Source organism: Phyllobates terribilis, unplaced genomic scaffold (assembly GCF_046119375.1).
Source record: "Phyllobates terribilis strain yellow unplaced genomic scaffold, ASM4611937v1 Scaffold_11__3_contigs__length_659146591, whole genome shotgun sequence".
NCBI classification, from domain to species: Eukaryota; Metazoa; Chordata; class Amphibia; order Anura; family Dendrobatidae; genus Phyllobates; species Phyllobates terribilis.
Window position 1 is genome coordinate 278,497,286 of NW_027362771.1, and position 27,078 is coordinate 278,524,363.

A 27,078-nucleotide genomic window follows, 5' to 3' on the forward strand; every position below is an offset into this window, starting at 1 on the left:
ATGTCACTCCAGCACGTGCAATACATGGTGCATACCTGAGTACTCGATGCAAACTCAAGTAGCGAGCACTTGCACTCAAGACTAATGACAACTTATTCAATATGATGACCTAATGTTATCAAATTCTATGTCGTACCTCTGGGTTCAAAATGTTCACTATACCCATTGATAAAATCCTTGAGGGGTGTAGTTTCCAAAATGGGGTCACTTTTGGGGGGGGGGTTCCACTATTTAGGCACATCAGGGGCTCTCCAAATGCGACATGGCACCCGCTCTCGATTCCAGCCAATTTTGCATACAAAAAGTCACACAGTGCTCCTTCCCTTCTGAACTCTGCCATGCGCCCAAACATTGTATTTTCCCCACATACGGGGTATTGGCGTACTCAGGAGAAATTGCACAAAAGTTTTTGGGGTCCATTTTCTCCTCTTACCCTTGTGAAAATAAAAAAATTGGGGCTAAAACATAATTTTTGTGGAAAAAGTTTGATTTTTTTATTTTCACGGCTCCATGTTATAAACTTCTGTAAAGCACTTGGGGGTTCAGGGTTCTCACCACACATCTAGATAAGTTCCCTGAGGGGTCTAGTTTCCAAAATGGTGTCACTTGTGGGGGGTTTCCACTGTTTAGGCACATCAGGGGCTCTCCAAACAAAACATGGCGCCCGCTAATTATTCAAGCACATTTTACATTCAAAAAGTCGAATGGTGTTCCTTCTCTTCCGAGCCCTGCCGTGCGCCAAAACAGTGGTTTTCCCCCACATATGGGGTATCGGCGTGCTCAGGAGGAATTGCACAACAAATTGCATGGTGCAATTTCTCCTGTTACTCTCATGAAAATGCAAAATTGGGGGCTGAAAAACATTTTTGTTGCAAAAATGTGAAAATTTTATTTTTAATGCTCAATGTTCTAAACTTCTGTGAAGCACCTGGGGGTTCAAGGTGCTCACCACACATCTAGATAAGTTCCCTGAGGGGTCTAGTTTCCAAGATGGTGTCACTTGTGGGGGATTCCACTGTTTAGGCACATCAGGGGCTTTCCAAACGCAATATGGCGTCTGCTAATTATTCAAGCAAATTTTACAATCAAAAAGTCAAATGGCGCTCCTTTCCTTCCGAACCCTGCTGTGTGCCAAAACAGTGGTTTTCCCCCACATATGGGGTATCTGTTTACTCAGGAGAAATTGCACAACAAACTGCATGGTGCAATTTATCCTGTTACCCTCATGAAAATGCAAAATTGGGGACTGAAAAACATTTTTGTGGGAAAAATGTGAAAATTTTATTTTTATAGCTCAATGTTATAAACGTCTGTGAAGCACCTGGGGGTTCAAGGTGCTCACCACACATCTAGATAAGGTCCCTGAGGGGTCTAGTTTCCAAAATGGTGTCACTTGTGGGGGATTCCACTGTTTAGGCATATCAGGGGCTCTCCAAACGCAACATGGCATCCGCTAATTATTCAACTAAATTTTACAATCAAAAAGTCAAATGGCGCTCCTTCCCTTCCGATCCCTGCCGTGCGCTCAAACAGTGTTTTTTCCCCACATATGGGGTATCTGCGTGCTCAGGGGAAATTGTACAACAAATTTTGGGGTCTATTTTTTCCTGTTACCCCTGCGAAAATAAAAAAAATTGGGTCTAAAGTAACATTTTTGCGAAAAAAGTTAAATGTTAATTTTTTTATTCCACATTCCAAAAATTCCTGTGAAGCACCTGAAGGGTTAATAAACTTCTTGAATGTGGTTTTGAGCACCTTGAGGGGTGTAGTTTTTAGAATGGTGTCACTTTTGGGTATTTTCTGTCATAAAGACTCCTCAAAGTGATTTCAAATGTGATGTGGTCCCTAAAAAAAGGGTTTTGTAAATTTTGTTGGAAAAATGAGAAATCACTGGTCAACTTTTAACCCTTATAGCTCCCTAATAAAAAAAAAATTTGGTTCCAAAATTGTGCTGATGTAAAGTACACATGCGGGAAATGTTATTTATTAACTATTTTGTGTGACATATCTCTCTGATTGAAGGGCATAAAAATTCAAATTTTGAAAACTGTGAAATTTTTAACATTTTCGCCAAATTTCCATTTTTTTCACAAATAAACGCAAGTGATATCGAAGAAATTTTACCACAATCATGAAGTACAATATGTCACGAAAAAACATTCTCAGAATAAGGGGGATTCGTTGAATCGTTCCAGAGTAATTACCTCATAAATTGACAGTGGTCAGAATTGTAAAAATTGGCCTGGTCAAACCTTGGGGGGTAAAGGGGTTAAGAGGATAACAATTTTGATGGGAGGGCTTCTTTAAAGTCTCGATTTACTCTACACTAAATAACATTTCTAGTGATGGCACAATTCACCTTTATTCTTTGCATGAATTGTAATTGTTCGCAGTTCATCTATGACAGTTTTATGTCCTTTCAGACTATTGAAAGAGCAGTGAGAAATACTTGACTATTTTTAGAGATGTGCCTAGTGTCTAGAAGTCTGTTAGGCAAGATCACCACCTATGGTTGTGTGTCATATCATGTGCTGCCTTCCTTACCTCTCTGTAGCTGGGAGATACTTAGCCGAACATGGAACGTGGACTAGGGCATTCATCTGCAAGCAAAATAGACAAAAAGAGATGTTCAAGAATGTCAAGAGAAAGCTTAACTATTGACCTGACACTTTTGAATTCTGATCAGAAATAGAAAATAGATTTTATATGGAAGGTAAAAAGCACAATAAAATTGATAATATGAAATTTTATCAACATCATTTAGCGTAGATGAAAAGTGTGGAACAAATGTAGTACAACATGTAAAACTATTATTATTTCCTTCACAAAGTAATTTATAGTTTTGGAATCTCATTAAAATACTATAGTTCATCTATAGTAATTGTAATTTTCTATCCACAAACTGCCTGGAATAAATTTATATGTCCTCCAGACTTGACAGCCATTTGGACAGGAGTCATCTCAATGCCATCATAGAAGTGGATATGTCAGATCACAAAATGTCACATTATATTACATTTGATTCTGAATATAGAAAGTTAGTTCATGAACATATTGCTGACAAAAGATAAGGACATTTGCGGAAAGCCCATACACAGATTGTTAAATTCTACATTCTTAAAAATAAAAGCAGAAATCACTGGAGGAAGTTCTGGTTGTCATATTAATTGTGCAGAAATCATGGCTTTAGGGAAAAATTGTATAAAATACTGAGGGAAAGAACACTATAGCTATGTAGTACAATGGTAGTAATGTCAAAGAAACATTTTCTGACCTAAATTATGAGAGAGAGTACAGTTATTTCTAATCTACAGTAGAAACCTACAGTGAAAATTCATTCCTTAATAAATATACTGTTTTTCCAATAGGATTATTCCATTGATATACAATTGAGCAGAACAGGACAACAGCCCTGAAAATTTCCAACTCTTTACTTGCAAAATAATCAGCTAAAATCTTCATAGACATTTACCTCCCAGTTGCTTAAAGGGGTATTCCCATCCTGTACTTTTATAGCATAGCCATTGAATATGCCAATAAATGTAGAGTATTTGCTGATCCTACCACTAAGACCCACATCTTTCTTGAGAATGTGTTGTTCAACACATCTGTCTGTGGAGAGGTGATCAGAATTCCTATACAAATGTATGGGAACTCTGACCATCTCTTGGCTGAGAGCAGCGCGCGTCAAGGCCCCCTTCTTGCGATACATGTCCCATTTGTGGGATATGCATCTATTAAACTCCTGTGGCTATGTCATAAATGTACAAAAATGGGAAATATCCCTTTAAATACACTAACAATGAAGAGCACTTGCCACTCTCAGAAACCGCTTAATTCACTGGATGATCAAGCATTGACTTACTGCTCAATAGCACTTTACAGTCTGTTCAATAGTACTCAGACACCGCTAGCCAACACATAAGTATAAAATACATACTTAGGAAGAAGAAAAGTCGGTGGCACTCAACAGTTAAAATCTTCTTTATTAGGTGAAAATTGCATAAAAACAGCATAGAACAGGCTTGTTCTATGCATCATGTATGCCTTTTATATCTAATAAAGAAAATGATGGTGAGTGCCACCAGTTTTTTCTTTGTATTAATATATTTTACCTCCCAATTGTACAAGGTATAAGGCACCCATAGACTTCCACGTCGCTCTACTGTACCAATGTAGAACTGCAATTTCTGTTGGATTCTGTACAAATTAAGCATCAAAAATGAAAACATGGTGGCATATTCCATAGGATGCCATTTAACAGATGCTATAATCCTCAGATCTAGATACAGAAACAAAAAATCCAATGTTTATCTCATAAAGATTATTTATCAAAGCCAGATACTAGAGATTTTTATTAAAATTACTATTTTATTAATATTATATTAAAAAATATTATTCAAAAAGACAGACATCACAAACTAGAAAAATTTAGTTTAGGACAGTATTGGATACATATATAATCAAATAATATCCACATTTATCCTTAGATCCATAGTAAAAAGTAGACAACAAAACAATAGTCTCTAGGACCTTCTATAATCAGAAAATAAAAGCTTGCTTACTTAATAGCCACTCTATTAATCAGCCATCCTTTTGGCTGGTCCTTCAGTTCAATATGACCTATTCTCATAAAGTCCGAAGGAATGATATCTCACAATATCAGTGGCATTTCACTCCCCCAATTCATGTATTATTAATGGATCCTCAAGCAATGGACAAAATAGGATACAATACATAGAAATCAGATACATATCTATTCATGAATGAACTCAATTATACGTGCCTTTGTTTGACAGTGGTTTCTCTAATGCTACGTATAATATAATATGAATCAATGATCAGGGGATATATAAAGAGTGGTCCCATGTATTTGATTTGTTTCCATGTGGTATAGTATTATCAATCATGTATCCACATATATATAAAAAAAAATAGACAAAGATCCTAGACCACATACGTTTGAAAGAGACTGAATGTTGCACATGTATCCATCCAAATTTAAAGTGCCTATATTTCAGACTCTATAGCTGTATGTAACTAGGCAAGATCTTAAACCATCTAGTTCATCTTATTAAGCTCAAAGTATGGAAAGATCTCACCTGAGAAGTAAATGCTGGTCCACCATGTCAGGCTTTTCAGAGATCTGGATTCAGACAGGGAAAAATACATCAATCGCCTGACCCGATGCCCCATTGATAGGGAAACAGTGACGGAGAGGTGTCACTGGAACAAGGGAAGATGAGCATTGCTGTATTTGTTATTTTTAACATCCACAAGCTAAAGAAAGTTAAAAAGGGGAAAACCCATTTAGCCTTTAGCTAAAAGCTATACTTGTCATATGGAAAAATAGAGACAGAGTGTCTTATTACATTGGTCAATTATTGAGATGATTGGGGGATTGCGAGGATTTTTATTTAACCACCGCTGAGAGCAGATTACCTTATCTTTTAAAGGCACCAATTCATAAAAGTAGAAGCAAATTGAACATTGCATTTCCTTACCATATAAGCATACCAAAGGTGAACTTAGTGGATATTAGAAGTTTAGAATTATAATTCTTTTATCTTACCATTTACCCTTCACTCACATTTTATCCTCCTTCCTTTGGAGCACAATTAGGGTGATGTAAAAAGACTGGTATACACACAGTGGTACCCGATTCTAGAAAGCCGAGTACCTTGTGTTGTATTCACCAACTACTCAATGCTACAGTAGATCTCATGAAGAAAAGTGACAGAGCTCATATAGCAACTAAGTTGCACTTGCCCTTCTGGAAGGTCATGCCCTCTTTTTGCCAACATAGATTTAAAGTTATGCAACTGCATCTACCGCCATGACAAGTAACGCTACATATATCCTCACAGAATTTAGTGCGTTCCAACTGTGATGACAACCTGGGTTAAAAAAGGGCTAAATATATTGTCAGCAAATTCCAAAGGATTAATATAGTTACCTGTACGTGTTTATCCTTTTTTACAGATTTTTAGAAATATACATATTAATAATTTTTTCACTAGCACTCTTTTCTTTCTTCAACAGCTCCATTTATTCCCCCCACTGCGGACAGCGTTGTAAAGTTTGACGCATATGGAGATGGTCTTGGTCTATATAATGTCTTCAATTTTCAGTATAATAATGGAAAATACTCATATCTAAAAATTGGTCAGTGGGCAGAGACATTATCCCTTGATGTAGATGTCATACAATGGTCAAAAAGTATGGTGCCAACGTCACAGTGCAGTGATCCGTGTGCTCCAAATGAAATGAAGAATATGCAACCTGGAGATGTGTGTTGTTGGATCTGCATTCCATGTGAAACATATCAATATCTTGAAGACGAATTAACTTGTGTGGATTGTGGACCAGGACGCTGGCCAACCGCAGACCTAACTGGATGTTTTGACTTACCTGAAGACTACATTAAATGGGAAGATGCGTGGGCCGTAGGACCAGTAACAATTGCATGCCTTGGTTTCTTGTGTACATTCCTGGTTGGTGGAGTCTTTGTCAAGCACAATAACACTCCTTTAGTCAAAGCATCTGGACGTGAACTCTGTTATATCCTCTTGATTGGAGTTTTCTTGTGTTACTGTATGACATTTTTCTTCATAGCTAAACCTTCCCCAGTCATATGTACACTACGACGTTTGGGGTTAGGGACATCATTTGTAGTTTGCTACTCGGCTCTTCTAACAAAGACAAATAGAATTGCCAGGATCTTCAGTGGAGTAACAGAAGGTGCTCAGAGACCCAAATTTATCAGCCCCAAATCTCAAGTCATAATTTGCCTAAGCCTCATCTCTGTTCAAATTGTTATTGTGTCTGTATGGCTTCTGTTGGAATATCCAGGCACCAGGCGGTACACTCTACCGGAGAAAAGGGAGACTGTCATATTAAAATGTAATGTGAAGGATTCAAGTATGCTGATATCTTTAACATATGACGTGGTTCTAGTCATATTATGTACTGTATATGCCTTTAAAACAAGGAAGTGCCCAGAAAATTTCAACGAAGCCAAGTTTATTGGATTTACAATGTACACCACCTGTATTATCTGGCTCGCATTTCTTCCAATATTTTATGTGACATCCAGTGACTACAGGGTAAGTTCATTAGTATCCATAGAAAATTGTTATAGAAAAATAGCATAAAAATGTCTATCCTTGCCAGGGGTGTACATAAAAATCATTGGCCCCATAGAAAAAGTCCTAATTGGGCCCCCTCCCTCGCAAAAAAAAAATATTTAGCAAAGTAGGCAGGTTCACGGTAGGGCATACCTCCCAACTTTTAAAGACAGGGAGAGGAACGTGTATTGCAATATTTAGACAGTAATTTTGTTTCTATTGAATGAAGCCCCTAAGTGTTCTAACCCACTATGATACCTCTTTTATAGACTATGATGCCCCCAAACTTTTCCCCACACACCGCCACAGTAAATTCCCCCACAGTAGCCCCCACAAGCAAACTATGATGATACCACAGTACCCCCAGCAAAGTATCATGCCACAACACAGTATAATTTCTCTACAGCCCCCAACATAGTATGATGTCCCTATAATACCGCACACACAATGGTGCCCATACAACCCCACCACACACTATAGATTTTGACGTGTGTTTAGGATCATTATCCATTTGTAGAAGCCATCCTCTTTTCAACTTCGGCTTTTTTACAGATGGCGTTAAACTTGAATAAAGAATTTGTTGAAATTTCATTGAATCCAATCTTCCCTCTACCCATGAAATATTCCCTGTGCCATTGACTGCAACACAACCCCAAAATATGATTGATCCACCCCCAAGCTTAATGGTTAGCGAGATGTTCTTTTCCTGAAATTCTGTGCCCTTTTTTCTCCACACATACCTTTGATCATTGTGGCCAAAGAGTTCTTTTTTAACCCCATTGGTCCACAGGACTTGTTTCCAAAATGCATCAGACTTGTTTAGATGTTCTTTTGCATACTTCTGATGTTGAATTTTATGGTGAGGATGCAGGAGATGTTTTCTTCTGATGACTCATCCATGAAGGCCATATTTGTGCAGGTGTCTCTGAACAGTAGAACAATGTACCACAACTCCAGAATCTGCTAAATCTTTCTAAAGGTCTTTTGCTGTCAAGCAGGGGGTCTGATTTGCCTCTCTAGCAATGAAATTGAGCTTGTTCTTCCAGACCTTATCTTGACCTTTACTGCTCCTGTTAACTGCCATTTCATAATTACATTTCGAACTGAGGAAAGGGCAACTTGAAAACGATTTGCTATCTTCTTATAGCCTTCTATTGCTTTGTGGGCCTCCACCATTTTCATTTTCAGAGTGCTAGGCAGCTGCTTAGAAGAACCCATGGCTGGGGGTTTTTTTGGCACATGGTTAGAGGAGGCTAAGTTTTTTATAAAGCTGGGAAATCTGCATCACCTGACCTTTCCTAACGATGATAGTGAACAAGCCATAACCCTAACAGGCTAATTAAGGTCTGAAACCTTGGTCAAAGTTATCTGAGCACACAAATCTCCAAGGGTGCCCAAACTTTTGCATTGACCCATTTTCCTTTTTGTAGTTTTTAAAATGTAAAAAATGACACTATTTTTTTTTGCCTAAAATGCAAAGTAAATGTGTCATCCGTAACTTTAGCCCTTTTAGAGATCATTTCATGTTTAACTTGCTTAACTGTTCACAATAACAGTAGTTTTGACTAGGGGTGCCCAAACTGTTACATGCCACTGTATCTATATTTCCATTCACATATTCCTTTTCAACGAGGCTTATGAATACCAAATAAACTAAGTGACAAAAATTACTTGGCTAGATGCTGATACATAAGCGTTAGTTCTTGTTAATCATAGTCCATACATACTTAATAACCAAACAGTTTTTCTTTTGTAACAGTGCCCTAAAAGATGAGGGCTCAGTAAAAATGTAATGGCTTAATCATTTCTATTCTGTTTCAGGTCCAAACAACGACCATGTGCATTTCTGTAAGTCTAAGCGGTTTTGTAGTATTGGGATGCCTGTTTGCACCGAAAGTCCATATCATTCTATTTCAACCACAGAAAAATGTTGTAACTCACAGACTTCATTTAAATAGATTCAGTGTCAGTGGCACTGCAACCACGTATTCCCAGTGTAAGTATATAATATCCATGATCATTAGCTGGATCTTTGCCTAACTTCATTGACTTATGTGTGGTAAGACAATCTTTGTGTAGCATATAAATCAAACCTTATGTGTTTATCGCAGACAACATTTTACTTAAATACATTTAAAATGTTAAAAATATCTTTGATGTTTTAAGAGATTTTCTAGTTTTTATCATAATTATACAACCCTACTTTATGTTTCAAAATGTTTTTCAGGATTTAACATTCATGCCCTAACCTTAAAATAGGCCATAAATGTGTTCCCAAAAGAGCTGTACGAACAAATACACAACTACAGCAACATACAGTTAGGTCCAGAAATATTTGGACAGTGACCGAATCTTTGTGATTTGGGCTCTGCATGCCACTATTTTGGGTTTAAAACGAAACAACTGAGATGCAATTGCAGTGTAGACTTTCAGGTTTAATTAAAGGGGTTGAACAAAAATATTCTTTGAAATGTTTAGGAATTGCAACTATTTTTCTACAAAGCCTCCTCATTTCAGGGGCTCAAAAGTAATTTTACAAATTAACTTTACCATAAATAAAATGTTAATTTTTAATACTTTGTAGAGAATCATTTGCAGGCAATGACTGCATGAAGTCTGGAAACCATAGACATCACCAAGCTCTGGGTTTCCTCCTTTGTGATGCTTTGCCGGCCTGTACTGCAGCTGCCTTCAGTTGTTTCTTGTTTGGGGGTCTTTCTGACATAAGTTTTGTCTTAAGCATGTGAAATGCATGCTTGATGGGGTTGAGGCCTGGTGAATGACTCGGCCATTGCAGAATATTCCACTTCTTTGCTTTAAAAACTCCTGGGTTACTTTCACAGTATGCTTTGGGGCATGGTCCATCTGTACTGTGAAGTGCCATCCAATCAATCTTGCTGCATTTGGTTGAATCTGAGTAGAAAGTATAGCCCTGCATACTTCAGAATTCATCCGGATGCTTCTGTCTTCAGTAACATCATCAATACACATTAATGACCCAGGACCATTGGAAGCCATGCATGCCCATGCCATCACACTGCCTCCACCATAATTTACAGAGCATGTGGTGTGATTTTGATCATGAGCAATTGCAAGCCTTCTCCATACTTTTTTCTTCCTATCATTCTGGTAGAGGTTGATCATAGTTTCATCTGACCAAAGAATGTTTTTCCAGAACTGGGCTGGCTTCTTTAGTTGCTTTTTGGCAAAGTCCAATCTGGAATTTCTATTTTTAAGGCTGATTATTGGTTTGCACCTTGTGATGAACCTTCTGTATTTGCTCTCATGACGTTTTCTCTTTATGATAGACTTAGATACTGAAACACCTACTTCCTGGAGTGTTTTTCACTGGGTTGATGTTGTGAAGGGGTTTTTCATCACCATGGAAAGTATTCTGCGATTGTTCACCACTGTTGTCTTCTGTGAACATCCAGATCTTTTTGAGTTCCCAAGCTAACCAGTGCGCCTTTTTGGGTTTTTTTTTTGCAGAATATACCAAACTGTTGATTTGGCCACTCCTAACATTTCTGCTTTCTCTCTGATAGATTTCTTATTTTTTTAAGGCCTAATGGTGGCCTGTTTCTCTTCTACTGAGAGCTCCTTTGTCTGCATGTTGTTCAGATATTTATTAGTAATTATGTTTTCTGCATGTTCTCTGCATAATGCCGAATTCACACAAGCGTATGAAAAATTGTCTGTTTTTCACTGGGAAATTTTAGATCCATGTGGTGTTCCGTGTCATCAATATGTCAGAAGTTTGACATTGTTAGTACATCAAGAATTAAAAAAAATAATATTAAGCCAAATATAGTTTCCTATTTAATCATTGCAATGGCTCTATTAAAACAGATGTTGTACGGATGGTATCTGTTTGGCATCTGCTTCATCTGCACACCCAGTTAGTTTACTTGGCAGGTCTGACCCAAAACATGTATCAGAATAGTGCATGCTGCAATTTTTTTTAACACGTGGACAAACAGTTTGCTTGTCCATGTGTGGTTCATTTGTCACATGGACAACTTACTAAATAGGGGCAGGCATAATATTGGTGCAACCTGTGCAGCCACACAGGGGCCCAAGAGGTAAGGGGACCTATTTTCACCTTTAAAGCAGCGAGCAGCTTCTGCCACAGACACATTATTAGTGCCCATATGCTGTTCTTGCACGTGTGCCCTCTTCTGTCTGTGTCCGGACTGTAACGGACCGAAATATGCTTGTCTGTGTTAGCCGTTAGTGTTAAATGTTGCTCATATTCTTCATGAAGATATGCGTTAGTCAAGTAATACATGGTATAATAACAGCATTCCTATACTATGACTTAGCATATCTAATACACTTTAAGAACAGCTCTTGCACATGTTGTGCTGAACCTACTTTTCAATCCATTATTAAACCTCATTTCCATTGTGCAGGTTCTACATCAAGGGTACTGTCAATACCTTTTTTCGTTTTAGCTATCCTTGTAGAGCGTTTTCCTAGAAATCCTTATTATTACTGTGAAAACTACCAGTATTGGAAACCCGCGATCAATGAGAAACACTAACTTATGGACAATAAAAGCACTGGGTAGTAAGCACAATCAGGCAGCCAATAAGAAATATCACACAGGCTATTATTTTCTACAGTACTGTACACTAATGAAGTCTATCAGTCAAGTCACTGCGGTATTTTTAAACTGCATTTTAATGCAATTCTGATTTTCTTCTACACTTCTTTCAGTCTATATATAGTTCTAGGTTACAATGCGAGTTTGTATTATATCCTGGACTAGTTTAAGTCTCTGTCTGAAAACGCTTTAAATTATGTTGGCAATCTACTATTTTATATTTTCAGCACATCGGAGGTGGCCAGATGTTTTGTGATAAGGCATCTGTATTGCAGTCTGTGCCTGAAAATCTGCAAATTAATTTATTGTACCCAAATGAGAATATCTCTATTGTAATTAATTCAGAAAAAGATTCGCAAGGACTTTGAATTCAATTAACGCATGACCTTAACCCCTCATATCATCTCATCAGTGCGAAATGAGACATTTTTATACCAGAGACTTTTTTTTCAGATCCCATTTTGTTTTAACCCTGATATTTCCAGCAAGTATGGGAAGATGGTTGACTTTTTTTAATGATCAAATTCAAAAGGAGTTGCCAATCCCTAAGTAAATTTTTGACAAACGATTCAGCTTGCCGAATCTTAACAGTGTGTCAATTACACACCGTTAGGATTTTACTTTGCGGGCTGTGATTTGCATACTTGCGGCCACATGCCAAGTCCCTGCTGTTTTGCTCAAAAGAAGATTGACTGCAAGTATTCAAATCCCATACTTCTGGTCCTGTAATGACCACTGGAACCAGCAAGCAAAACCGAATCTTAAGGGCAGGTGCAGACGAGAGTATTTTTTGTCATCCAAGAAAATTGGATCAATTATGCTAATCACACTTTGATCAGAGTGTGACCATAGTGTGATCGGATTCTCTCGGATGAGGAAAAGATGGAGAAAAAAATGTCAGTCCCATCCAATGATTTCCATGGACTCATTGACTTCCATGGCTAAGTGCAATCCGAATATCAGATCCAACTCAGTCATGCAGCGATTTTTTTTCCTCAGAGACACTCTATCCGAGGAAAAAATCATACAAGTGCACGGCAGCATGGCATAACACTGATCCAAGTGAATTCCAATGTTTAGTCGGATCACACTCGGACAGATAATACCCTCGTCTGCATGAGCCGTAACAGTGTGTATATTCCACAATATTAGGATTCAGCTAGCTGAAAAAAAATGTTGAAAAAATGTACCCAGTGATGGATACAGGAAAAACATATATCTTTGTACTGTATTAACCAGTAGATAGAACAATATTAAGATTTGAGAGTCCTCAGTGGTTGATACCTTTTAATGGCTAAAAGAAAAGATGATAACAAATTGCAAGCTTTAGAGACTACTCAGGTCTCTTCTGTACCTGATGAAGAGGCCCGAGTAGTCTCAAAAGCTTGCAATTTGTTATCTTTTCAGTTAGCCATTAAAAGGTATTAACCACTGAAGACTCTCAAATCTTAATATTTTTCCCAGGGATGGAAACATTTTTATATGAAAGGGAATTTGTCATGTAAAAAAATGCTAATAACCTACACATATGGGATTAATCTGCAAGTTTTGAACCTCCCAGTGCCCCCACAGGGAGCTCGGGCCTTCAGTCATAGGGCTGGGCCTGGGCGGCTTCAGTCACTGCTCAGTACATAGTGAGTGATGGCATTAACCGTGCCCCCTGCACTTACTGAGAGCCGACTTTAATGCTGAACTTCCTGGGAGGGCTCTCTGGGCAGACATCGGGCAGATTGAAAACACTATTAACCTGCATATTAACTGCATATCTGCAGGTAATAGCATTTTTTAACATGACAGGTTCCCTTTAAACAATAATAATGATTATTGATATTGTTCTATTACTAGTGATGAGCGAGTATGTTCAGTTAACCCTTTCGGCGAGTATACTCGGGCGAGTACCGAGTATCTTCAGCATACTTGGTGATATGTTTGAATCACTCCTGTGTGCATGATGTGCGACTGTTTGACAGCTTTAATACATGTGAGGAATGCTTGTTTCTTTCACATTCCTCACATGTATTAAAGCTGTCAGACAGTCGCAAATCATGCACACGGGAGTGATTCAAACATATCACTGAGTACGCTGAAGATACTTGGTACTCGCCGAAAGGGTTAACCGAACATACTCGCTCATCACTATCTATTACACATATGTGTTTGATGGATCTCTGTTTTTTTCTTTTTCAGCTTCAGCCAGCGCACATTATACACCAACGATTTGTAATGGAGGAGAAGTTCTGGATTCCACCACCTCATCCTTATAATCGCTGTAAACATTTCTGTCCTAAAGGTTTTTAGACTGTTAGAAATTATGCACTTGTTGTGCAGTCCTCTCCTTTTTTTTTTCTTTTGTTTTTTAGAAAATAAATATTTTTGAGGACTGTCTACAATGATGTTCTAGAGCTTTTTAGATTGATTCAATGACCACTGTAATCCACAGTTTTAGAGACCATGTAAATAGGGTGCGTTAAGTACAAAACTTGCTGTGTTCACTGAGTAATTATGGCCGCGCCATTTCCTATATGGGTCATTTACTTTCCTATGACATTTTTGTAAGCTAGGTTATTGTAGTAACCAATTTTAGAATGCGTTTAAGTTTCCTAAAGTTACATGATATGTAACAGGTTGTTTTTGCACAACTCAAACAGTATTAATGTAAAGAAGCCAGTAATAAAACCTTTGTAGAGGTTTATAGCATGTATTTCTTAGTACTTATATACTGTTGTGTTGCACTGACTTGAAGGTTTCTGGACATATATTTAAGTAAAATGAATGTATGGTTTCTAAAGTATCCAACAAATGAACGAGCCAATTATAACAATAATTTTATGAAAAAAAGGGGAATGCATTTTAATTTTACTCTATACATTGGATATTTAATGTTTGGTGCACTTTTTCCTAAAATACACTGGAACAATATAAATTATGAGCACATATATTGCAATGATAACATTTTAATTGTTTTTATCACTATCTGTGATTTATGGATCAGTCAGATATAGTATATTTTTTTCATATTATCACTTTATTATTACATATTATCACTTTATTTGTAAATTATATAAAACACATTCAATTCAGGGAAAACTCTTTATGGTCCTAAATGGTGCCTAGGGACTTGTTCATATGTGGGTTATAAAGGACCACCATAAAAAAAACATGTGTCATTCATTTTTTTTGTCTGTTTGTGGGCATGGTGTTATTTTATTATAAGAAACAGTTCTAGAAAATGTCTCTAGAGCCATTTCTTTGGAGAAAGTCATACTCATGTAAAATATGAACATGGGTTTTTCATTTGCCTATTTTTGGTAACATTTGGGCTATGTTCACATGTTGCGTTTTTGCTGCTTTTTTATGCAAGCAAAACCTGTTCTCTTGGCAGTAAAGAAGCTGCTTGTAAAAAGCATTTTTTGGTGCATTTTTTGATGCATTTTTCAGGATCCCAAAGTTCAGCTTTGCTTCCACCACAGAAGCATGAACACAGGTCACCAATACAAGACATACAGTATGTGAAACCACCATAAAACCATTTTTGGAAAAAAGGGCAATTTGATCAAATTATTTAGTGGAAAAAGATTTTTATGTCTGAAAAAAATAGTGACTATTATGAACAAAAAAGTTCATATGAGTTCATGAAAAAAGACACAGTTACAAGTGTAACAACTGGGGGGGTGAATTGGTCAGGAATAGTTTACCTAAGACATTGGCAGAGCATTGAGTTTTATAGGACACTGTTTACTTTCACACTTTGGTAGGCCCTTGAGGTGACCAGGTATTGTTCAATTTCATACCTTGGTCAGCCAATGTTTATACACAACACTAATTTAATTAAACTGTACTAATCAAAACTGCCATCTCAGGTGACCAAGACAAGATGCTTTAAACTTGGGAAAATCACAAAAATAAATGGGTTTCACGTACTGCTGTACATGCTTTTTTTACTAAAAATGCAGCAAAACCTGATACCTGCGTTTTTTCCTGCGTTTTTGCTAAGTTTTTGCACTTACTCATTGCTTTCTATGTGTGAAAAAATGCTGCAAAAACGCTGAAAGAAGTGACAGTGCAGTTTTAAAAAACGCAGCCGTTTTCCAATTCAGTCAGGAAAAAAAACAATGTGTGTGCATGAGATTTCTGAAATCTCATAGCTTTTGCTGGAACTGTAAAACACAGCTTAAAATTTGCAAAAATTTACATTAAAAAATGCAGCAAAAAATGCAGCAAAAACGCAACGTGTGAACATAACATAGAGGAAAAGTGCTATAAAACACTAGAGCATTCCATGGATTAATAAAAGGGGTAAAATGCTTTTAAAAATTAAAAGATTCTTTAAAAAAAAAATTTCATTGACTCAATGTCTTATGGCATGAATCACACACAAAAATAACACTTTAAGGCTATGTGCACACTATGCGGATTTAATGCGTTTTTGCGGCGGACTTTCACTGAGAAAATGCATTAAAATCGCTTGTAAAAATCGCAGCAAGACCAATTCTAGGGCGATTCCGCTGCGAAATCGCCGCCATTGACTTGCATTGGACCGCCTAAGATCCGCATGACTACAAGTTAAAAAAGAATTATAAAGTTAAAAATAAAAAAAAATAACCATACTCACCTCTCCGGCACCCCCGGTCTCCTCCCGGTGTCCTCCTGGTCTCCTCCCGGCGACGATACGCTCTCCTCGGTTCCCAGCAGTGATCTGCAAGGACCTTTGGTGACGTCATTTAGTCAGCTGAGTATGAACATACTGTGAATTTAAAATCCACACGCCAAATCAATTTCTGTTGCACAATTTTTCACAGTATATGGATGAGATAAAATACATGCACTTTGCTGTTTCTGTAGTACACTGTGGATTTTCTGCCCATAAATATGACAGAAAATCTGCAGTGTCTCAATCATGTGTGCACATATAATTTGTAAAAGAAAAAAAAGACTTGTTTTGTAATCCAAGCAAATTAATTAATAGAAAATACATATGAATACATTTGAATGAGCATGTATATGATGTCCCTGTAATAAAAGGTTTTTTTATGTTCCGTAAACCTAATCTTTGTGAACATCTTGTAGATTGTAAGCCCTCGCGAGCAGGGTCCTCTCTCCTCCTGTACCAGTTTGCCATTGAGTTTTTGTTCAAATTTTTGTAATTGTTCTTGTATTATACCCCTTTTTCACGTGCAAAGTGCCAGGGAATAAATGGCGCTATAATAATAAATGATAATAAATAATAATAACATAGAGGCTGATATACTAAGCCACATGTGCCAAAAATCTATCTTAATTTGTGCCAATTCTGTCACGCCTTGCACCACTTTTATTATGTAATTTAACATTGTTTTTCAGCAGGCTTACAAGGAGGTGTAGCTTATCAGAAAGTAGGCAGGGAAAGTGAATGGCCTAAATCGCTATCCTGTGCCCCAAAAATTAGCATAACTTAATAGACTAAAGTAAGCCAACTAACAGATGGTGACTTGCTGTGTCCTTTTCTTGCCACTTATTTTGCAAACTGTCTCGCAATGTATTCTATATTTGACACAATTCCTTTTGGTCCTATTTTGAAAAGGTGACTAGAAAAATAAACACCAGGAAACTCTTGCCATATTTTACAAAAACACATCAAATTTAAGGACCAAGTGGAGACAAGTTGGAGACAAAACCGCAAATATAGAGCAATTTTTCCAAGTCGTTTTAAGGTCAAAATTTGCCCAAAAAAAGAGCTTCAGTAGTTCAATGTAGTGAACATCATCTTCAACTTCTACTTCATCATTGTCACTTAATGTAAAAATCTGAAACAAATGAGTATCCATGTAGCAGCCAAACAAAAATTACCTAAGTTCGCAAAAACTTGTATCTTTCCAGGGAAATCCCAATTTAAGACCTCATATACACAGAAATATCTTCAGTCAGTCCATGAACATAATGGACTCAAAGGTATTTTCATGAATAAAAATCTATCAAGGCCACAAACTTAGGGTAGTAATGCAATACCCATGGCCAGTACTAGATCTTAGGAGCTAATAGGCAAAAATAAGAATGGTTTATCTGTCCCTATAGACCCCCAACAACTCCAAGCAAAGTACCAAAGTACAATGTGATGCAATTTCCACAACACCCAAAGCTGCTCACACACTTTAGATAACTTTTGGCAAACAGCTTGGTCAGCTTATGGTTATTTCTCTTGACTCCGATATACACGCACATTCAGCTCAGCCATGTACAGAGTGGAATATGCCACAGCTAGATACCTCTGGTGACTGGTCCCATGGGAACAAATGATCTGGCTTGTTGCAACTCAACATTGCCAAGCTTTCTCACCAACCACATCTTCCACTGAGGGAAAATCAGGAAACACTCATACATATTGTATAGTCAGCCAGACCCATAGAAATTGGCAGATCTGGCTACCTTGTGTGTAATTTGTATGGAAAACCTAGCATTCTCTTGTTCATCAATTGGTGTCTTCCTCTTATCCCTTTTAGCACTGTGAATGCCGAAATAAAACATATATAAATATGTAAAATTTACATATGAATATACACTTTTGAATAAACTCAGATGCACATTTTTTCTTTAGCAGGTGCCCCATAGGCACAAATCTATTGTAACCCTGTGACTATTGATGAATCCAGCCGCCATGCATATTGTGGCACAGAGTGTTTTTTGTTTTTACACAGATATCCACATATCTATCCAAATTACCCAAATGTCTACATACCCAGATGTCACACATCAGACTATATTTTCCTCTAGAGGCACCCAATACAAAACACAATACTGAACAATATGGGCAGCGTGCCGTATGGTTCTGTATTGTGGGCCATAGTGTACATGATTATGAGCATAAGACCGGGGTCACATGAGCATAGATTCTCTCTTCCAAGAAATTCGGGCCAATTATGTAAATGACACTCGGATCAAACTCTGATCCGAGTTTGAACCAAGTGTCAGCTTAGTGTGATCCAACTCTATCGGATGAGAGAATCGTAGCACAGGCGAGGAGAAGATTGGGAACAAAATTTCTCCATCTTCTCTATTCTGTGAGTCCGCTGAAATGTTTTCTAGGCACCCATAGACTTGAATGGCCCGAGTGCGATCCGATTTGCGTTGCGTTGCAAATCGCTGTATGTTGTGATATTTTTCTCATTCCAAATCGGTATGAGAAAAAAAAAACTGATCAGCACTGTCCCATAGAATAACATTGGTCCGAGTGCTATCCGATAAAATATAGGATAGCACTCATCCAATGTATACACTCGTGTGAGCGAGCCCTTGGAATTTAGATTGCATGAAGGTCTCGTTCTGCAGACATAGTGGCCTATTCCAAGAGTATAACCAGGAAATCAGTATGCAACTTTCCCAAGATGTTTCATGTTTGATATTCTAAAAGTTGACATGAGGCCAAAGTGGCTCTAGTGTTTGAAAAGCGCTATGAAACATGTGAATGATGTGTATGCCACAAACATGAAATAATCAGATTTGGAAGAAGAAAGTTTTGTTAATGTAGAATAATAGTCCTTGAGTGAGAACGCACCAATTTTTAATGCATCTTACCTGCTGTTGACCCCAATCCCCCTCGATGAATATGCAAATACATACCAGTGCGGTCACATCTAGTGGAGGGCCTGTACCCATTCAAATTAATTTATTGCTGCATTGAAAAGCTAGTGCTTGCAGTGATTATTCATTGGTTACTCTAAAGAGCTCCCTGATGAATATTTAAAATGAGAAGCTCCAGCTTTTACCCGTGTTCCCCAGAAACGCTTAATCACGCTCGATCTCCTAAAGAATAAATAGCAGTGAAAATGATGATTGAAAACAGATTTATTGTAAATCAGAGCTAAATAAAAGTGTGATTTTACATGTTAACCATTTGTTGCACAGTTTCCAGGTACTGCTGAGCAAAAAAGACTTTAATATGCAGAGTATCAGTAAATGTTTACGATAATCTACAAATATATATGGTTCATTCAATGACTATAACATTATATCATTACATAAATGACTGTATAGAGGGGTGACCGAGTGTCTCCCTTCTAAGTGTATGGAAGCACAAACAACGCTCAACTGGTGGAAACTGTATAGAACCAGAAAGAAAAGAAGCCACTGGAAAAGCATTCAAGCACTTGCTTAGAGAGAAAGCACAAAAACGAAGTAATAACGAAAATGCAAAGTAAAGCACAAGACGTCATTTGTGACATTTTGGACTAATAAAAAAATTTTTTTTTTCCATTACTAATTTTAAACTGGAATGATATATATAACCATGAATGGAAATAATTGTGGAAGCATTCTTCCTGAGATTTGTACTCCACTAAGGTGTGTATGCAGAATTTAACCCTAAGGAACACATAAGAGTGTTGTTTTTTCTAGAAAATTTTGTTATTAGAAACAATGTAAATCACTGTGGTCACATTGTTCGAAATGTGTGTTCTAAATTGTAACTGGTTTTATCAGGATGTGTAGGCTAATCAGTATACTGTACTAACCTATGCTTCATATGTGATTACTGCAGTGTTGTATAGGACTTGGAAATCAGTCGATATATCTGATGAACAATACTATTAGTGCGATAATATGATGCTGTAAAGACTTTGGCAGCTTACACAAACTATTCTGATTGGGTACTTTTATACGTTCGGTATAGTGGTATCTTTAAAAGACAGTGCTACTTGTCTTGTATAAAGTACAGAATGTTCAATTCAAATCTTCCAATAAATATTTTTATGTTTGACTAAACAGATTTTCTCTTTTTTTTAACATTGATAACTAGGACCTGCTATGGTATAGTGTATAGTACTTGCAGCAGGATACATCAGCAAACTTACCAATGGCTCCAAACAATCATGTGCTTTATACTTAGGAGGAGGGATGATACCTGGAAGCAAAAATTATACCTAGTGGAGTGGAGAAGGGGAATACTTTGGTGAGGAAAGAAAGAGGTGATACCTGGGGAGGAAGTACATTATACTTCGGTAGGAGTACTTTGGGAAGATTTAGGGATAATACTTGAGTGAATGGTTCACACCCTCAGCTGTGAAGCCACCATTGAAACCCCTACTAATCACTAGAAGGATAGACCAAATATTGGACCAAATATCACATTTATCTTTCTAAATAATCATGCTGAATACTTGGATGCCACTCGAATGGACAAATAATATTTCATTCAAAGTCTATTGAACAATGTAAATTGCGAAGTGAACTGAAGACTCTTCTTACAGAAGTATAAACATGGGACAATCACCGCCAGGCATAACAGCCTCTATATAAATCATAGATCTACTAACATCATATAGTGTACTGATACATCTACTGATAAATCACTTAAATTCCAAACCAAGAAGCCAGTATTCCAAGATTGTGTGACAATTTGCCCCCCCATGCAGCAACATTTCGCCTCAACACTCACTGAACCTTTTCTCAAGTTTGTAAAAGGCCCCACTGTGTGTTGAGCCGAAACGTCACTGCACTTGGGCAAATAAGTAATAAATTGTTTTGCTTCACTTAATTTTAAAGTGCTGCCTTTGTTTTTTGGAATATATGTGTGCAAATACTTTGATGAATATCCGGGGGCTTGGAATACAAATTTGTTCACACTTGGATTATGCAAACTAGATAATTTTTTTATCTGGTGACTGTTACAACAAAATATTGATTTTCCTAGTACGTTTTAGAAATACAAAGTCATATGTGGAAAATTACAAAGAAGTCTAGATCCATATACACTTGTATATACTGCTGTGAGTCTCACTGTTCACTAGAATGTGAGTTTGAGACCCTCTTTCTCCTTTACTGCACCCCTTACTTCACAGTGAGGCGACACTTGAACGGACCAGAAGCTGAGCATGAACCCTGGCACCCTTTTCGATGTCTCTAGGCCAGGGATGTCAAACTTAAACACACAGAGAACCAAAATGAAAAATTTGGACAAAGTCGAGGGCCAACCAGTATAGAGTATAATGGGCCCCACATAGTCCTCCATACAAAATAATGGGCCCCACATAGTCCTCCATACAGAATAATAGGCCCCACATAGTCCTCCATACAGAATAATGGGCTCCACATAGTCCTAAATACAGAATAATGGCCCACATAGTCCTCCATGCAGTATAACAGGCCCCATATAGTCCTCCATACAGTATAATGGGCCCCATATAGTCCTCCACACAGTATAATAGGCTCCACCTAGTCCTCTATACAGAATAATGGGCCCCCATAGTCCTCCATGCAGAATAATAGGCCCCACATAGTCCTCCATACAGTATAATGGGCCTCACATAGTCCTCTCTACAGAATAATAGGCCCCACATAGTCTGCCATACAGTATAATGGGCCTCACATAGTCCTCCATACAGAATAATGGGCCTCACATAGTCCTCCATGCAGTATAAAAGGCCTCACATAGTCCTCTATACAGAATAATAGGCCCCACATAGTCCTCCGTAAAGAATAACAGGCCCCACATAGGGGTGGCGGTTCTGGTGTCGAGGCCAAATATAACCACCATGCGGGCCAGATTTGGCACGTATGTTCTAGACTGACAGATGCAGCCCAGATCCAATTCTCAGCTGTCTTCATCAGTCCCATAGATGTTGAATAGTTGACCATCATTTCACTTCGGTTATGCAGTGAGGAGGAACTCGGGGTTCAAAACTTCCATTCTAATGATCGGTGGGATGCCCAATGGTGGGCCCCACTACCCCCAGCAATCATACATTTATCACCAATAGTTTTATGTTCTGATCTGAATATACAAATTAAGAAAGTAACTTATGTAAGCCTGTGAATATTTAAAAGCACCTCCAAATATAATGTTTCATACACCCATTTCCATAACAAAGAAAAGAAACTGAATCTATAGCAGAAAAAAAACATAACAGTAAAATAAATTGCAGCTGTCTCCCATACAAACAACTAATGTGCTTTAAAAGCCTCTCCATAAAGCTGCATCTTGGGATTGAAAAGTACAGTAAACTGGAAGGTAGAAAGTGTTCCCAGTCAGACAGTTAAGTTATTCCTAACACATGAAATAGCAAAAAGAAGCAAAGTATAAAGAGTAAACAGCACTGTAAAATGTGTGGATGCAGATGACGTTTAGACGCAGTGAGACCTGTATTTTCTATTCAGCAGCCTCTCGGGTCTACTGAGCAGGTGCTCTTTATTACCAACCACCAGGCTTCACTTCTAGATGACTTCTAATTGGATAACCTTTGCAATATATCCATCAGAACTCAACATTATTTTATATGAGTTTTATGCCGTAAATCCATCTCACGGTTTTTCTAATACAATCCATCCGCAAAGAACTCTTTTAATGAATGAGTTCAGTTTTATATTTAAAATACAGAAATTTATTAAGATGGTAGTAAAATGTCTCCTGCATTAACCCATTGTGGTGCTGAACATCTTAATAAAGAACACCTTCATAATACACAGAATATTTGCTGATTCTTTGGATGCAAGAGGTTTCCCTTAGCAAAACCGGGCTTGTTGCACATATAAATGTGGCACCCCAGGGGTCTGGTTTCCACAGTAACAGCAATGTTATGTCTGAGAGCAGGTGGGAGGTCTCTTGGTCAGGGATCCTATGCATGCCACACCTCCTGCCCAGTCCTGGGAGGGGAAGAACTTCCCCTATATAAACCTGGGGCTGAGGCAGGGTTAGAGAGAAGAGTAGAGAGAAGAATAGAAGCAGTAATAGGAAAGAAAGACCAGGAGCTCTGTGGGAATCGTGCTAAGAAGAGGTCAGGGGCTGGTAGCTGTAGAGCTCGCCCTGATCGAAGCTTTCTCACCGGACCCGGAGTCCGAGGCTGTGGGGACTAACTTTTACCCAGCAGCAGAATCCGTCAGGCAGGGGAATTCCGGTCCTCTGGCCAAGAAACCCGAAGGCACGGTCACACGCGTGGGACCAGCACCGCCGTCGTGGAGCGGAAGCAAATAGAAGGCCCCGAGTCACCGGCCATACGGGTGAGCACCACACGGTACACTCAGGGACGTGGGCTACTTTTACCCGCCTCTAGCAAGGTAGCCAGAAGAGTACAGTTAGTTGGGAAGGCCTACAGCTTCGCCTGGCCAGGGGAAATCCCATCTGCTCAAGGACTGACCAGGCCCCATTCGCTAGCCAGTACTCCGGGAGGGTCTGTCTTTGTCACCAGTAAAGACCCTGAACTACACCGTACCGTCTCCGAGTGGTTCCTGCTACCCCCATCATCCACGTCGGCTGCCCTGAGGCCATACCCCTCCCGTTGGGGGTTATACCATCTCCGCTGCACAACTGTGTCACCGGCCTCAGCGGTCTGCCCTGCAGCGGCGGCTCCATAGCTGCATTCAACGGGTGGCGTAGTCGTCCAATATCTAATGCTACGTACACCGCCACTCAGTCTGACTCCCTGGGCACGGACCGGGTCACCGCCACAAGGACTACCACCCCTAATAGATCCGGCTCCGGGTAACCCCTGCGTGCGCAACGCTACACCAGAAAGCAGGCCCAGGGGCGCGTCAGTTTTTGGCGTAGTCGGCAGGATCTCGTGCCCGCAACCACCGGGTACTGCGTGCCTGAAAAAGAGACTTTTTAACTTACCTGTGGTGAAGATTCCCGCCATCCGGCGCCATCTTCGGCCTTCTTCCCGCCATCCGTGGAGTTTTCCCGCCATTGGACGCCATCTTGAGGACGCCGCGCGGGAAGAAGAGGGGCGTGGACTCCGAAAGCGCGCGAGAACTGAAGCTCCGCCTCACGTCCGGACGCTGCGTAAGGTCCTGGAAGGAGCCCAGCCGACGCCGACGTCACAGGAGCGCGACGGAAGGTCCTCAACCCTGACGATCCACTGCGGAGCCGCGGCCTACGGAAGAGGATCATCGCAAGGTAGGCCACGGTCCACTAGGGGGGAGAAGGATGTCGGATACGGAGGAGAGCTTCACCGCTCCAACCCCCGCCAGCGCCACCGCTGTTGCGGTCATGCCTTTCACCATGCCCTATATCCCGGGGGCAGCCTGGCTACCCCAGTACTCAGGGGAGTCACATACCTTGCATGACTTTAGAGAAAAGCTGGATAGCCTCTTCCAGGTGTACCCCCTCACAGAAGAGCAAAAAGTGAGCATTCTGGTGGCCCAATTAACCGGGGCAGCCCAAAGGGAGGTAAAGTCCTGGCCACCTGGCGGGAGGACTGTCGCAGGGATACTAACCCGGCTGAGGGACACCTTTGATACCCGCACCTCAGCCGAGATCAAGCTTAGATTCTACGGGTGCAAGCAGCGAGCACAAGAGAGTATAAGGGACTATGCCCTGAACCTACAAGAGGCCCTGAGAGCCATTAAGCAGACCGACCCTGACGGCGTGGGAGACGAGGACAGGCTGTTGACTGAACAATTTATAGAGGGTTTATATTGCAATGCCCACCGAACTCAGTTGCGGGCAATGGCCTTACAGGACCCTCATCTGGGATTTGCACAGTTCAAGGACAGAGCCATCCGGGTGCTCCGAGAACCAGCACCAGGTGGCGTTGTGACCCACAGACGCCCCACTACCACTTACCACCAGGAGGCGGCGCCCTTGTCGGCAGGGCCTGTGGGAACTGATGCGCAGGCTTTGAGCAATGACCCGGCTCCAGACCTGCACCATCAGGTCCAAGAGCTAGCTAAAAGCGTTTCTGCGCTAACCCGAACTGTGCAGTCTTTACAGGTTTCCACTTCAGGGAAGATCCAGCTGGCATCCGGACAGGAGGACATCCCGTGGCGTCGACCAAGGAGGACCCCACCGGCCAGAGGAAGACCCAGCGACCGATACAACGAGGACAGACAACCCATCTGCCGCCGCTGCAATCAACCCGGACATATGGCAAGGTACTGTCCTTTAAACTGGCCCAACCTAGGGTAGAGGGCCAACCCCTAGGAAAAAGATCATCAGGCCCATCGAACTGGCGTGACAAATACGTGGGAGGACGTCCAGTCTTGCCTGTGGTACTGGATGGCATTCCTATGAGTGCCCTACTGGACACCGGGTCACAGGTCACCACCATCCCGTACGTGCTCTTCAAGCAGTACTGGAATGACTCGGATATAACCCGCTACCCTGACGACGACTTGAGTATCATCACCAGCAATGGTCAGCCCGTGCCACAGATCGGATTTAAAGAGGTGACCATTAAAATCGGTAGAGTCGAACTGGCAGCACAGGGACTGATCATTGTAGACATGGACAAACACGAGAGTCACCCAAAGATAACTCTAGGAACTAATGTGATTGAAAATTGTCTTGCAGAAGTGATTTTCATTTTACAGCAGGTTGCCAAGAACACCAGCTCCGGCGAGCAGCGAGTGCTCCAGAAAGAGATCCGGGCACTGATGCGACAGCAACAGGTGGAACTCTCCGGTGGTGAGATTGGTAGCGTGAGAATGTGTGACCCTTTCCCTATTGCCATGCCCCCAAAAAGTGAAATGATGATTTGGTGCCGGGCAGCTATTGGTCTGAGAGGTAGAGATTACCAGGCAATGGTAGAACCAGTTTACTCAGACAGTAGGCCCACCATTTTGACAGCACGGGGGGTGGTCAATGTACGCCATGGGAGGGTGCCCGTTCGCGTAGTGAATATCGGGAAGAGGGAAGTGTACCTGCCCAGGTATGCCACGCTGGCCAAATTGTATACCATCAATCGAAATTCCATACAGTCCATAGAACCCTTGCCTCCATCTTCTCCGGAGGAAGGTAACGGCTCTGAGAAAACAATGGAGGACTGGTGTCAGCAACTACATTTGGGTACTGACTCCACTCCCTCACACCAGAAACAGGGAGTCTATCGGGTGGTTCAAGAGTATGAGAGAGTGTTTAGTAAACACCCGTTAGACTTCGGGCGAGTCAAGGGGGTAGAACACCACATCCCCACGGGAGATCATCCTCCCATAAAGGAGAGATACCGACCCGTACCCCCTGCACATTACCAACACGCCAAGGGGATGCTCAGAAACATGAAGGAGGCTGGGGTAATCAGGGATAGCTGTAGCCCCTGGGCAGCTCCACTAGTCTTGGTTAAAAAAAAAGACAACACCATGAGAATGTGTGTAGATTACCGGAAAATCAACCATATCACACACAAAGATGCGTACCCTTTACCAAGGATAGAGGAGTCTTTGGCTGCTTTAAGATCTGCTAATTTCTTCTCCACTTTGGATCTTACTAGCGGGTACTGGCAGGTTCCTGTAGCAGAGGCGGACCGGGAGAAGACCGCATTCACCACCCCGATGGGACTTAGCGAGTTTACCTGCATGCCGTTCGGACTCTGCAACGCACCAGGAACCTTCCAACGGTTGATGGAATGCTGTCTGGGACACCGAAACTTCGAGACGGTCCTGCTA

At 40.2% G+C, this 27,078-nt stretch overlaps 1 protein-coding gene across 5 annotated transcripts in view; it reads left to right on the forward strand.

Annotated features, from left to right (window-relative positions):
- Nucleotides 1-20,466, forward strand: part of GRM3 (glutamate metabotropic receptor 3) — a 438,101-nt gene extending 417,635 nt beyond the window's left edge. For all 5 annotated transcript variants that reach the window (XM_073652341.1, XM_073652342.1, XM_073652343.1 and 2 more), the window contains 3 exons: nucleotides 6,043-7,106; nucleotides 8,949-9,123; nucleotides 13,921-20,466. In XM_073652341.1, the coding sequence (XP_073508442.1) occupies nucleotides 6,043-7,106; nucleotides 8,949-9,123; nucleotides 13,921-13,997 (1,316 nt within the window). In that variant the 3' untranslated portion in view covers nucleotides 13,998-20,466. The remainder of the gene's footprint in view (nucleotides 1-6,042; nucleotides 7,107-8,948; nucleotides 9,124-13,920) is intronic.
- Nucleotides 20,467-27,078: the final 6,612 nt, after the last annotated feature.